The sequence below is a fragment of the Neovison vison genome, chromosome 2 (assembly GCF_020171115.1).
Source record: "Neovison vison isolate M4711 chromosome 2, ASM_NN_V1, whole genome shotgun sequence".
NCBI classification, from domain to species: domain Eukaryota; kingdom Metazoa; phylum Chordata; class Mammalia; order Carnivora; family Mustelidae; genus Neogale; species Neogale vison.
The window spans coordinates 35,245,391-35,258,709 of NC_058092.1; the positions used below are offsets into that span (position 1 = coordinate 35,245,391).

Genomic DNA, 13,319 nt, shown 5'->3' on the forward strand with positions numbered 1-13,319 from the left:
AGATTTTCTGTATTTATTTGTCAGAGAATGAGAGAGAGAGAGAGAGAATGAGCACAAAAGCAGGGGTAGCAGCAGGCAGAGGGAGAAGCAGGCTCCCCACTGAGTAAGGAGCCCATTGCAAGACTCGATCCAGGACCCTGGGATCATGACCTGAGCCAAAGATAGAGGCTTAACCAACTGATCCACCCAGGTATCCTCCATGTATTATTTTTAACGAAATATTTCAGGCACAGAGGCGCCTGGCGGCTCAGTGGGTTAAGACTCTGCCTTCGGCTCAGGTCATGTTCCCAGGGTCCTGGGATTGAGCCCCGCATCAGGCTCTCTGCTCAGTGGGGAACCTGCTTCCCCTTCTCCCTCTGCTTGCCTCTCTGCCTACTTGTGATCTCTCTCTCTGTCAAGTAAATAGAAAAAGTATTTTTTTTTTTAAAGAAATATGTCAGGCACAGAAAAAAGTATATATTAGTAGACAACATGTAGTACTGTTTTCCATGTTTCAAAATTTTATATAAATGCTATAATTCTCTATGTTTTCCCTCTGCAACTTGTTTTTTTCTCCTTCAACATTATTATTTGTGGTATTCGTCCAGGTTGATTCAGGTAATGAGACATAATGCTTAAAGAAATATTTTACTTTTCTGTCTGGCCACTCTTGCTCTTGGTCCTCTAGATGAAAATGTACTGGCTTCAGTGAACAAGCTGAAAATTTCCTCCCTTTGGTTCGCTTTGGTTCATTATATAAAGGTTTAGTGGTGAGAAATGTCTCCCTCCTAAGAAATCTAAGTCCTTCTATTTCCTAAAGAGAGGCTAAGAAAAAGAAGGCTTTGGAGGGGAATCAAAGTAATGAAGTAACAACCTCAAAGAATTAAGCAGTAGTATTCTCCACTTAAGAAGATGGGTTTAGTGTAGAGGCAAAAATGAGTCAAAAGTCCTAAGGAGCTCCTTTAAGTCCAGGGGATCTTTCCAAAATTTCATAATTTGGTATTTTCAAGAGTGTTACTAAAGAAACATGGACAAAATTCTTCCAATAATCATGGTCCTTTTGCAACGCTAATTACCACATACTTAATTTTATGTTTAAGGGAGTTCACTTTTATACACAACCAACCCATTAATCAGTATTTTGTTTCATTTCTTACTTGACTCTATTATTATTATTTAAGATTTTATTTATTTATTTGACACAGAAAGAGAGACAGTGAGAGAGGGAATACACGCAGGGAGAGTGGGAGAGGGAGAAGCAGGCCTCCCGCTGAGCATGGAGCCCGCCTGACATGGGCCCCAATCCCAGGACCCTGGGATCATAACATGAGCCGAAGACAGTGGCTTACCGACTGAGCCCCCCAGATGCCCCTCTATTATGTTTTCAAGGACAGTTTTCCAGAGGGTTCTTGGGTGACACATCTCCTGAGCCCCTGGAGTATTTCTGATGATTTTATATTTCAACCATAACTTGGATTAGCTATGGGACTCTTAGGTCACAATCATTTTCCCTCTAAATTTTCTAAATGTTGTCTCACTCCTAAATGTTTGTCTTAAATGTTCTCACAGAAAAGTCTGAGGCCAGCCCTCCTATGTGCCTCAGTGGTTTTTTCTGTCAGTTCTATGTGCCTTAAGATTTTGCAAAAGTGGGGCACCTGGGTGGATCAGTGGGTTAAGCCTCCACCTTCGGCTCAGGTTGTGATCTCAGGGTCCTGGGATTGAGCCCCACATGGGGCTCTCTGCTGAGCGGGGAGCCAGCTTCCCCTTCTCCCTCTGCCTGTCTCTCTTCCTACTTGTGATCTCTCTTTCTCTCTGTCAAATAAATAAAATCTTAAAAAAAAAAAAAGAAAAAAAGATTTTGCAAAAGAGATGTTTGCCAATTCTTTGGTTTACCCATGCCCTTATTCTTTATGTTAGTCAAATCTTGATGTTCTTTTTGGATTTGATCTGCATTCCATTGTATCTGGAATATTCCTCAGTCTGGAGTATTCCTCAGTCTGTATACTAGTACGTGGTGGTATTATCTAGTTTTATTGTAGATAAAGTTTCCTTTTCTGGTTTTGCTTATGTGTTTTTATTTTGGTGAGTTTTAAGGAGTGAGGTACTCTACCACTTTTTCTAGTAGTACACACAGCTTTCTTGACAGATGCTCAGCCAATTATGGTAGGGAAGGATAAATCAGGGATTCCTGTTTTTCGTTCAGTAAATACTTCCCAAGATGCCTAGTATATGAAAAGTACAGTATTAGGCATTAAGAGATACAGAGATATAGGAGAACTATTTCTGTATTCAAGGAATCTGTAGTCTATTGAGGAAAAAAAAAAGATGCACTAAATGGCACATGAACATACATCAAGTGTTATGGGTGCACAGAGAACACAGAGGTGGGGGAAAGACGGCTGCATGGAGTAGCTGGAATATGTACTGGACTTTGAAGGATGAGTAGGAGGATTTCTATAGGTAAAGATCTCTAGAAAGAGGCAATTCAGGCAGAGTGAATGTCAGGAATAAAGGGGAGTAGAAAAGTAAGGGACCCAGTGAGCTGGGCAGTCAGCTGAGTGTAGGTAAAGAGGACACTCAGGGTAACAATGAGATGCAATAATATATTGTTGGGCTTTGACAGTGGGCACTTGCTGCCTACAGAAAACACAGAAAATCTAGGTGAAAACTTGGCTCCCTGGCCTGCCTGCCCACATGTGAAGGAGCTACCTTACCCCCTGGGTCATTCACTGTGAACTAGGAGGAGATGCAGGAGATGTTGTTCAGGACCAGAAAGCCAAAGATGCAGAGCACAGAACTGACACTGAAGCCTTGACAATGAAGTTTTCACCAGACTTTGAATTCTTGGGCTTCAGCTGTCATAGAATATGGAACTTCCACCAGAAACTGAAAATGAGAAAGTCAGGCAGGAGCCTTCTCTGCAGTCTGGCCTATACCTTCCCCAAGGTGGTCCTGTTAGCATCCCTCATGACCTAAGGACCTTGGGCAGATGTCCAAGTGACTGTCCAGAAAGTCTTGGCAGCTCACCACTGCTGACAGAGACAAGCAAGCCTGGAATATGAGAAATTCCCTTCTGGACAAATTCATGTTTCTACTCTGCTACTCAGGCCAGATGTAACAGCAGCAGGGTAATAAAGTCTCATGTGACCGCAATTTAATGACTTTTCCCAAATTTACCATAAGTAATTAAAACTAAATGACCTGAAGATAATGGGAAAAGGTTCATATGGGATGCAGGATGTCTGATCTTATCACCAGGATCTAATTTGCCGGATTGGGTAATCCATCCTCCCTAGTCATTAGCCCCATGCGGGCTGCCTATAGCTCTCCCTCAACTTTTTTTAGTTGAAAAAATAGCAGCCACCACCATCTAAACCTTTGTTTCCTTAGCTTAAGAGGCTATCCAAGACTGCACCACCTCCAAAACAGCAACTGACTCTAGGATATTATGCTAGGCATTCTCTATGAACTTCTCTCACATGAGCAACCTGAAGTTTCTTACCAAGCCTTGGTTCCTCACCAAGTCTCTTCACTTCAATTCCGGACACAATACTGGCCTTTAAAGAGGTGCCAGAGAGCTGTTCCTTTATCAGCCCGCCCACAGGAGGGGAAGGAGACGTAGCTAATTAGAGCAAATGGGAAAGTCATGGCATTGTCTTCCCTGGAAGATCTGAGGTAAGATGAGACAGAGTGGAGGTTACAGAGCCTCATGAACTACTCTGGAAGGAGGCGATCAAATGGGTAAAGGCAAATGTGGTTCTGGTTTTGACAGAATGGTGATGCTGTCGGTCTCGTGGATGAATCCAGAATAGGACACAGAAAAGCAAGGGTGCAATGAAAAGAAAGTCTGGAATTCCATCCTCTGCTCATGTATAAAAATGCAGAAGTTGAGTGGGGTGGCTTCTGAGGCCCCATCTCACTAACATTCCAGGACTCAGTGCTGGAGCTAGATCATGAGGAACCTGGAAGTTCAAACTTTATTCTAAAAGTAGGGGGAAGTCTTCAAAAAAAAGTTGTTGAATAAAACAAGGACATGATCAGAGCTACCCTTTAGAGGGTAAATGTCACCTCTGTGAGATGAGATTAATGATAAATGATGATGGGGATGATAAACTAATGACAGCTAACATTCTATGTCCAAGCACTGTTCAAAGTGCTGTATGTCTATTAATTTAGTACTCCCAATAAACCTGTGAGGCAGTTCAGTTTTCACTCCATTTTACAGTGAGAAAATCAGGCACAAAGACGTAAAGTCAATTCCCTAAGTGACCAGTAAATGACAGATCCAGGATTTGGTCTGGCAGTCTGACTCCAAAGTTCATGTTCTAATCCATAAGAGGAATGGCGGAAGGGCAGATTTGGAAGAATAAGAGAAATAGAGACAGCAAAAGAAGTTAGAGAACATCACAATGGTTCAGGAAGAGGTCTGTGGGTCTGACCTTTTCTTCTAACCTCCGGTCATAAGTTGGCTACTGGATACCTCCACATACTTATATGTCCGACAGGTACTTCCAACTTCATGTGTCCCACACCGGCCTTTCATTCCCACAAATCTGCTCCTCCCTCGCCCTTTCTCATCTCAGTGAGTACGCCACCGTCTATCTCGTTTCCCCAACCTGGGCTTCACCTACCAACTGTCCTCTCCCTTACCCCTTAGATTCCTTCCTCGTCAGTCTCCTTAGATTCCTTTTCTTGTGCCTGAAATTGTTGATGGTCCCCAAGGTCTTGTCTTGGTTTCTTTTAAGGCCACGCAATCTCTCTGGGTGATCTCCTCTACTCCCACAGCTTCGGTTACCATCTCTGTGCCCACCACTCTCCCAAACCTGTACTTCAAACACAGGCTTCTTTCCCAAGCTCCATTCCTGCACATTAAGTCCTGCATGTCAAGGCCGCCTGCCAGGAACTCAACTTATCCCAAATGGAACTCATCATTTCCCTGCTTCCCACCCTGCAAATCCTCTGCTGATTTCTATCTGAGTGAATAGCATACCAGAAACTGTATTGCTTGGGCAAGAAATCTGGAAGTTTTCCCTAATTTCTTTCTTTCTTTCTTTCTTTTTTTTTTTTTTTAACTTTATTTATTTGACAGGCAGAGATCACAAGCAGGCAGAGAGGCAGGCAGAGAGAGAGCGAGAGGAGAAAGCAGGCTCGCTGCTGAGCAGAGGGATTCGATCCGAGGACCCTGAGATCATGACCTGAGCCGGAGGCAGCGGCTTTAACCCACTGAGCCACCCAGGCGCCCCAGTTTTCCCTAATTTCTCTTTCACCTCACATATCCAGCCAATCACCATGCTTTATAGTTTTTAATCAACTCATTATTTCTCTTCCCTATTGCCACTGCTACTGCCTTAATTTAGGACTTCTATTTCTTTCAGTAGTCTTCTGGCCTTCATGCTTATTCTTCTCACACCACCCTCCACAGTGTAGCCAAGATGATCTTCATAAAATGTGGATTTAATTATGTTATTCCTTTCCTTTAAACTCTTAAGTTACTGTTACCTATTAAATGTCATAGTGGATAGTCCATGATTTGGTCCTTGGCCATTGGTATAGCCTTGTCTCCTATCTATCCATTCCTCTTTGAATTCTGTATTTTGATTAATTATGAATTATTTACCATTCTTTCATGTAACAAATCTTTATTGAGCTCCTCTAGGCTCTCAAGATGTAACAGTGAAACGTATATTCTCAAACTAACATTTACTTATTAGAGCCAGGTAAACAAGATAAGGCCAGACCCTGATAGTGCTAAGAAGGAAATAAAACAGGGTGATGTAACAGAGAGTACTGGGATAGACTGCTCCTGCTTCTTCTTCTTCTTCTTTTTAAAAGATTTATTTATTTATTTTAGAGAGAGAGAGAGAGAGAGCGCATATGTCCAGGGAAGAAGAGGGAGAGGAAGGGAGGATTTCTTTTTCTTTTTCTTTTTTTTTTTAAAAGATTTATTTATTTGACAAACAGAGATCACAAGCAGGCAGAGAGGCAGGCAGAGAGAGAGGAGGAAGCAGGCTCCCTGCTCAGCCCGATGTGGGGCTCAATCCCAGGACCCTGGGACCATGACCTGAGCTGAAGGCAGAGGCTTAACCCACTGAGCCACCCAGGTGCCCCCAGGAGGGAGGATTTCAAGCAGACTCCGCAGTGGAGCACAGCGCCCAACATGGGGCTTGATCTCATGATCTGAGCTGAAACCGAGAATGAGACATTTAACTGACTGAGCCACTCAGGCATCCTGGGACAGAGGATATCTGATAGGGTAGTCAGAGAAGCCTCTTAAGTGATGAAATTCAAGCTAAGATCAAAATGAAGAGATGTTTCTGGAATAAAATATGCTGTCTCACACTTCACACTCTCGATGTATCTAGAACATTCCTTTCTCCAACCCGGTGGGTCTAATCATTTTTCAAGATTCAGATCAAGGATCATTTCCTTAATTCTTTCCTGACCCTTTTCCCTTTGTGACTGCACAGACTTCTACCACTGCACTCATGCAGAGTCCTCAGCCTCCAGTGGGTCTCTGTGTTTGACAAGGCAGTGAAATACTTGAGACAGCTCTCTATCATCAGTGACGCGCTGGAGCCCAACTGCTCTGCTCGGGAGAGCTGACTGCTAGCATCGCTCCCCAGCTCAGTGTCTGCTGACACCGTCGGCCACAGTGGGAGAATTTACACTGCGGAAACTGGCAAATGTTACAGATCAGACAACTTATTTTTCCCTCAAAGAACTGGTTGTTAACAATTTATCAGCATGCCACGGGGAGCAGTGTACCATCAAATTCTGGCCTGTTTTTGGCAATTAAATTTATATGTGCATGCATGTCTCTTTTCTTACCTTAATTATTTGAGAGGGACAGAGAAAGGGAGAGAGAAAGGAAGAAGCAGGCTCCCTGCTGAGCGGGGAGCCAGATGTGGGGCTCAATTCTAGGACCCTGAGATCATTACCTGAGTTGGTCAGATGCTTAACCAACTGAGCCACCCAGGTGCCCCAATGCATGTATATATCTTAAAACAAATCTTTCTGAAGTTTTTTTTTTTTTTTTTTAAGATTTTATTTATTTATTTGACAGACAGAGATCATAGGTAGGCAGAGAGGCAGGCAGAGAGAGGAAGGGAAGCAGGCTCCCCGCTGAGCAGAGAGCCCGATGTGGGGTTCCATCCCAGGACTCTGGGATCACGACCTGAGCCAAAGGCAGAGGCTTTAACCCACTGAGCCACCTAGGCGCCCCTGAAGGTTTTATTATGAAAAACAGCAGTTTTCTCTTTCCCTTACTCATTTCCTTCTTCCCAGAGATAATTTTTGTTTTATTTTTATTTTTTATGGATTTTATTTATTTGAGAAAGACAGAGAGAAAGCACGAGCAGGGGAAGAAGCAGAGGGAGAAGCAAGGCTCCCCACTGAGCAAGGAGCCTGATTTAGGCTCAATCCCAGGACCCTGGGATCATGACTGGAGCCAAAGACAGATGCTTAACTGACTGAGCCACACAAGCGTCCCCCTAGAGACAACTTTTAGACTTATTTTTGCTGAGTATTTCAGTATTTACCTCCCTATCTCTAGGGAGGGATAGGGAGGTATCACTAATAACATGCTACATAATATCGTTCTTGATGTTTTAGTTTTAGGCATTATCAGTAGACTTCCCACAATGGAAGATGAGGATTTAGCTTCCCTTTCCTGCCCCTGCTCCACCTTTCCCTTCTTATCCCTCATCCTTTCAATACTGTTACAGCAAAATTTTGGTCTGTAGTGTTTATTATGACTACATAAATTCTATTTCACAGTTGAGTTACATCGTGAACTATGATGCCTTTTCCTTTCGTGTACTTTTTAAACAGTTCATAATTGTTTTGTTTTTGTTAGATAGTATTCTATGCTATTACTAATTCAAACTGAACTTTCAGCCAGTTGTCTAAATATTTCAAGATGTTTATATGCATCTGGTATTTTATCACTTTCATCTTCCTGGGTAAGTGCTCTGTGGATTCCACTCCGGGCTAACTGCTCCTTTTATGCTTCAGGCAGTTCATAAAGTTGTCCATCCTTGGATCTGCCTTCAGTATCGTCCAACGATAATTTCTCCCTTTTTAGAGTTGGATCTTGTGTATCTTTTCTCTTTCATCTACTGTTCATTTTGGTGGAACACATCTAGAAAAGTTTTTGAGACTTTTTCCATGGTCACACTTAACATTTTGCTGGGGTATAGAATTCTAGGTCGAAATTAGTTTTCCTTCAGAATTTTAAAGGTATTGTTCTAGTATTTTCCAGTTTCCATTGTTGCTACTGGTAAGTCCAAAACAAAGCCATTCTGGTTCCTGATTGGTTGTATAGGACTTACTATTTTTTCTTTGTAAGTCTGTAGCACATTTTATTTTCCAGCGTTCTGAAATTTCAAAATGATGGAGGTTTGTTTTTACCCATTGTACTGGGCACTTAGTAGGCCTTTTCATTCTGTAAATTCATATCTCTCACTTGTGAGACATTTTCCTGTATTCTTTTTTTTTTTTTTTTAAGATTTATTTGACAGAGAGAGAGAGCACAAGTAGGCAGAGAGGCAGGCGAGGGGGGGGCGCGGGCGGGAAGCAGGCTTCCCGCTGAGCAGAGAGCCCGATGCGGGGCTCGATCCTAGGACCCTGAGACCATGACCTGAGCCGAAGGCAGAGGCTTAACCCACTGAGCCACCCAGGAGCCCCCCTATATTATTTCTTAAATAATTTCCTCCTCTGAAATCTGAGCTCTCTTTTTTTTACAGAACTCCTAGTCAGATGTTAAATATCCTGAACCGGTCCTCTCATTTCCTTATCTTTTCTCTTCCCTGTTCCATCTCTTTATCTTTTTGCTCTACTTTCTGGGAAATATGACATTTATCTTCCAATTCTTTTACTGGGGTTTTCCTTTTGTTATCACAGTTTTAATTTCCTAGAGTTCTTTTTTTGTTCTTTGAAATAAGAGGTTGTTTGAAAGTATTTCTCTCTCCCTACAGAGTCTGTTTCTTCTAAGTAGCTTTTTTCTAGCTGTTTGATTTGTGGATCTTTCATGATAAGCTCTCTTTAGATCTCTGGTAATCTTTGCTTATCTCTTCATCTTTAGGGGAGGATTCTAAAAAAACTATTTGGAAGCTCTAAGCACATGAATGGAATTCGTCATCCCTAATTTTCACTGCAGGGTGATTTGAGTGGGCTGTTAGAAATCTCTGACGTAAATAAATTTTTCTTTTTGGGCTGGTCAGAATCTCCAGAGAAGATTCTTCCAGACTTCCTGACTAATGGCTTTATGCCTGGTTGTCAGGGCTTGGGAATCAAGTTGGGAAGTGGGCTTGGGGGAGGACAGAACTTAGTGGCCAATATCCCTGTGGTTTCCAACTTTCTTGGTTTTTAATTACGGTACTTCCTCCCTCAATACTGTCTGTTATCTTCCATGAGTCACTCTTCCTAAAGGGCAAAGGCTTAACCTTTCCCTCAACCCTTCACCGGCAGCTAGGAGAGGTAGTTCAGCTTTCACTGAACTTGCATCTTCTCTAACCTTCTCTCCTATCCGTTCCTGCACAGAGACATCGACAGGTTCCGGAGCTAGAATCAAGGCTTTAGAATCAGTTCTTTCATGCTGATCGAGTCTAATGTTTTTCAAAATTTGTTTATAGATCTGCTTCATGTCCTCTAAGAAGGACAAGTGTCCCTTCCCCACTGTATTGCAAACAGCTGTGCTTTTATCAGTTTTAAATATTGAGTTTCTGCATAAGATTTATCTTAACAAAAAGTAAAGTTCACTTTCTAAAAAGTCTGAAGACCACTACCTTGGTCCTTCCTCTCTTTTACTGCCTATGCTTGCATTTTATACAGGAAAAACCTGAGGTCCATACTAAGGAACAATCTTACTAAACATCATTCAAGTCTTACTCCTAGTTTAGGCTGTTTATAAACCAAGATTTTAAGATACTCTAAAGTGTCTCAAAATGGGGAAGACTCTCCATAACTTGTAACACAGAAGCTCTCCCTTAAAAATAGTATGTGGCTTAAATGACTGCACCTCTGCCTTCTTCAGGGCTGCTCTGGGACACCGAGAGAAGCAAGATGACCCTTAGGCGTTGGTTAAGTGTCATTCCAGCACTGTTAGTGGTGTACTGTGGTGGCCATCCCGTCAAGCAGCATACCAAAGCAAGAGGAGGCAGCCTCTCTCAGGACCGTAAGTGTGAGAAAGTTGCTGGAAATGCTTTCCGAGACCATGTCTTTGTGGAGCCGAAACCAAGGCCTCAAAGGGCCTAGGCACTGTTCTTTCCTTCACCATTCCTTTTCTTCCCTTCCTCAAGGTGAGCCATTTCCAAGGGTGGACTGGCTCCCCAAACCTCCCAGAGATGCCAGGCCCCTAGCCTCAAGTGGGTACAGGGGGAAACATACCCTTCCTCCACGGTGACTGAGTTCATGAGAAGGCAACTGGTGATAGACACTCTATTTCCTATAACACAGGATGAACCAATGACTGAGTGCTTAATGGATGACTTCTCTCCAACCTGCGTATCTGGCCCAATGAGGCTCTCAACTCCAACCTGCAAAAGGCAAATATAAAACCTTGTCCATCCATCTCAACCGACCGCAAACAAATCCCTCAGATCCTTTGAGTTAGGGTCCAATGCAACCTTCCCCCAGAGACATGTCAGCAGAGGGACCATCATCCTTCTGCTCTACCCCATCATGGTCACCAGCATGTGACCATATTTCTCCAGGGCCACAGGTCACATAATACCTCTGAGATCAACTCAAACTTACACACTCATGCATTTGTGCATAGATGTGCTCTCTGGCTCAAATCAGGTTGAAAAGAGGGACAGAGATGGAAAGCTCCTATGTCTGACTCCCAAGACTATCATGGATCTCCTTACAGAATTTGTGTGCCTGGGGTCAGCACCTGTCCGGCTTCGTGAGTGTCTGGGCTAGAAGGTAGTATTTTATTAACCAGAACCCGGTCGGGATTTCCCTAGGACTAATGAGTTTCAGGCTTGAGAACCCCAATCTGTCTTCTCAAGGATATACCTCAGTGCACCCAGAGACTGTCCCATGCCCGCCCTGCCCAAGCTAGCACTTACCAGGTGTTTGCTGACAATCTGGGCTGATGAATGAATCAGTGATTCTTCTGGACAGAGAACAGACAGCAATTTGGGCACCTTGAGGAGAGAGATTTGGTCACCAAAGTTAAGACCAGAAAATACCCAAAAGCATCTTAGGTAGAACTCAATGCCCATGGGGAGCCTGGATGGCTCAGAGGGTTAAGCTTCTGCCTTTGGCTCAGTTCATGATCTCAGGATCCTGGGATCGAGCCCCACATCGGGCTCTCTGCTCAGCACGGAGCCTGCTTCTCCCTCGATCTCTGCCTGCCTGTCTGTCTACTTGTGATCTCTCTCTGTGTCAAATAAATAAAATCTTAAAAAAAAAAAAAAAAAAAAAAAGAACTCAATGCCCAGTTAGAGAAGCAGGGAGTTTCCAGCCACAGCTTTCTCGTTTGGGTGAGGCAGGGCAGGAGGCTGCTGTTATTTCGTCTAGGACAAGGATTATTATTTTTTATTTTTTGAAGATTTTATTTATTTATTTGACACAGAGAGAATGAGCACAAGTAAGCAGAGTGGCAGACAGAGGAAAGAGGGAGAAGCAGGCTTTCCGCTGAGCAGGGAGCCCAACATGGGGCTCGATCGCAGGACCCGGGAATCATGACCTGAGCCAAAGGCAGCCACTTAACTGACTGAGCCACCCAGGTGCCCCTAGCACAAGGATTATATATGTAGTAAATTCTAAGTGGTCTCATCCTTAGTTTCCTAGCTAAGCATCTCCTCCCTGATTTAGTAAATTAAAATTAAAATAAAAACATTTAAATAAATTTAAATTTATCTATTCAAATAAACTTAGATAATTTATTATAAATAAATTTAAATATTTAAAGTAATGCCATGTCCCTCAAGAGGCCTACTGAGGGCAAGAAGCATTCTGAGTCCTGGGGCGCCTGGGTGGCTCAGTGGGTTAAAGCCTCTGACTTCGGCTCAGGTCATGATCCCGGAGTCCTGGGATTGAGCCCCGCATCGGGCTCTCTGCTCTGCAGGGAAGCCTGCTTCCTCCTCTCTCTCTCTCTCTGCCTGCCTCTCTGCCTACCTCTCTGCCTATTTGGGGTCTCTGTCTGTCAAATAAATAAATAAAATCTTTAAAAAAAAAAAAAAAAAAAAAAAAAGAAGCATTCTGAGTCCTGACCATACTCATTCCAGGTGCCTGCTCCCCTCCTAGACAGTGTGGCCATGCCTAAAGTGAAGGTAGGAACAATGTCAGGCAAATTCTACAATCAGGACAGTTCCTGAGAAGGCATCCATGTTCTTCACCAGCCAAAATAAAAGGTTGAAGATGTTCACACTATACTCTCTCCAGTACGAGAAAACTGCAAAGGTACAGATATGGAGAATTTTAGTTCTGGACCCATTAGGAAGGCACAGGCAGTGTGCCTATTGTCATTCTCCAGCATGGCCAGAGTGCTGGTCGGGGCGCTATGTGTGGTGGTCACTCTGGCCAAGGGGCGCCGTGCCAGGACTGGCTGCACTGGCAGTGTGAAGGCTAATCGCTCAGCCCTTATCCCCGGGATCTCCTCCCTTCATTACATTTCAACCATGGCCTCTCCAGGCCTCTCTGCCACACAGTGCCGGGCTGGTACTTCAGAGCACTCATCCCTAGTCTTGCTTGCAGACCAGCCTGACAAACTCTAGTCACATAAGTGAGAAATGAGACCTGAAAGTCGAATTAAGGATGGTTTCTAACAACTCTGACCCTAAACTGGGACTAACTTTATTGAGGACTGTCCTTGTTAAACGGGGGACTGGTTATGATTTTTCATAAAGTCTCTGGCTTGGATTCTCTTGGATCTTTGCCCAATCCAGGGCAAAGCCAGCTTGAGGTCTGGGGCTGGGGCTACACCTATCATACACTGTGGGTCCTCAAGATTTCTGAGCCAGGTTTTCTTCAGGGACTACATTCCAATCCCAATTTTCAACCATGATCATTCTACTTCACCTTCCCCCTTCACTTCTCAGCTTACACCTGCACTGACCGTTTTCACAGAGTTCTACCGGAAACCATGTCAAGAGCTAATCTTTTCATCCTCTCATCTCCATTGTCCCGCATGCCACTCTAGGGTAGTTCCCTCAGTCACCTAACTTTCCCTCTTCTCGTCTCCACCCTTTACTGCCCGGTTTCCATTTCACGGTCTCATCACCCCTCCCTCCTCAGGCCTTCCTCCTGTGCCCGCTACATAGTAAAGAGCTCCCCTACATCCTCAGTATCTTCACTGTCTCCTCACTCCAACCCCCTTTAGCTAAATGTGA

The 13,319-nt window shown here is 43.7% G+C and overlaps 1 protein-coding gene across 5 annotated transcripts in view; it reads right to left on the reverse strand.

Moving 5' to 3' along the window:
* EIF2B3 (eukaryotic translation initiation factor 2B subunit gamma) overlaps positions 1 to 13,319 on the reverse strand; it is a 125,525-nt gene that overhangs the window by 20,064 nt on the left and 92,142 nt on the right. For all 5 annotated transcript variants that reach the window (XM_044238093.1, XM_044238092.1, XM_044238094.1 and 2 more), the window contains 2 exons: positions 11,052 to 11,129; positions 10,366 to 10,514 (listed from right to left, as the gene is read on the reverse strand). In XM_044238093.1, coding sequence (XP_044094028.1) covers positions 10,366 to 10,514; positions 11,052 to 11,129 — 227 coding nt within the window. The remainder of the gene's footprint in view (positions 1 to 10,365; positions 10,515 to 11,051; positions 11,130 to 13,319) is intronic.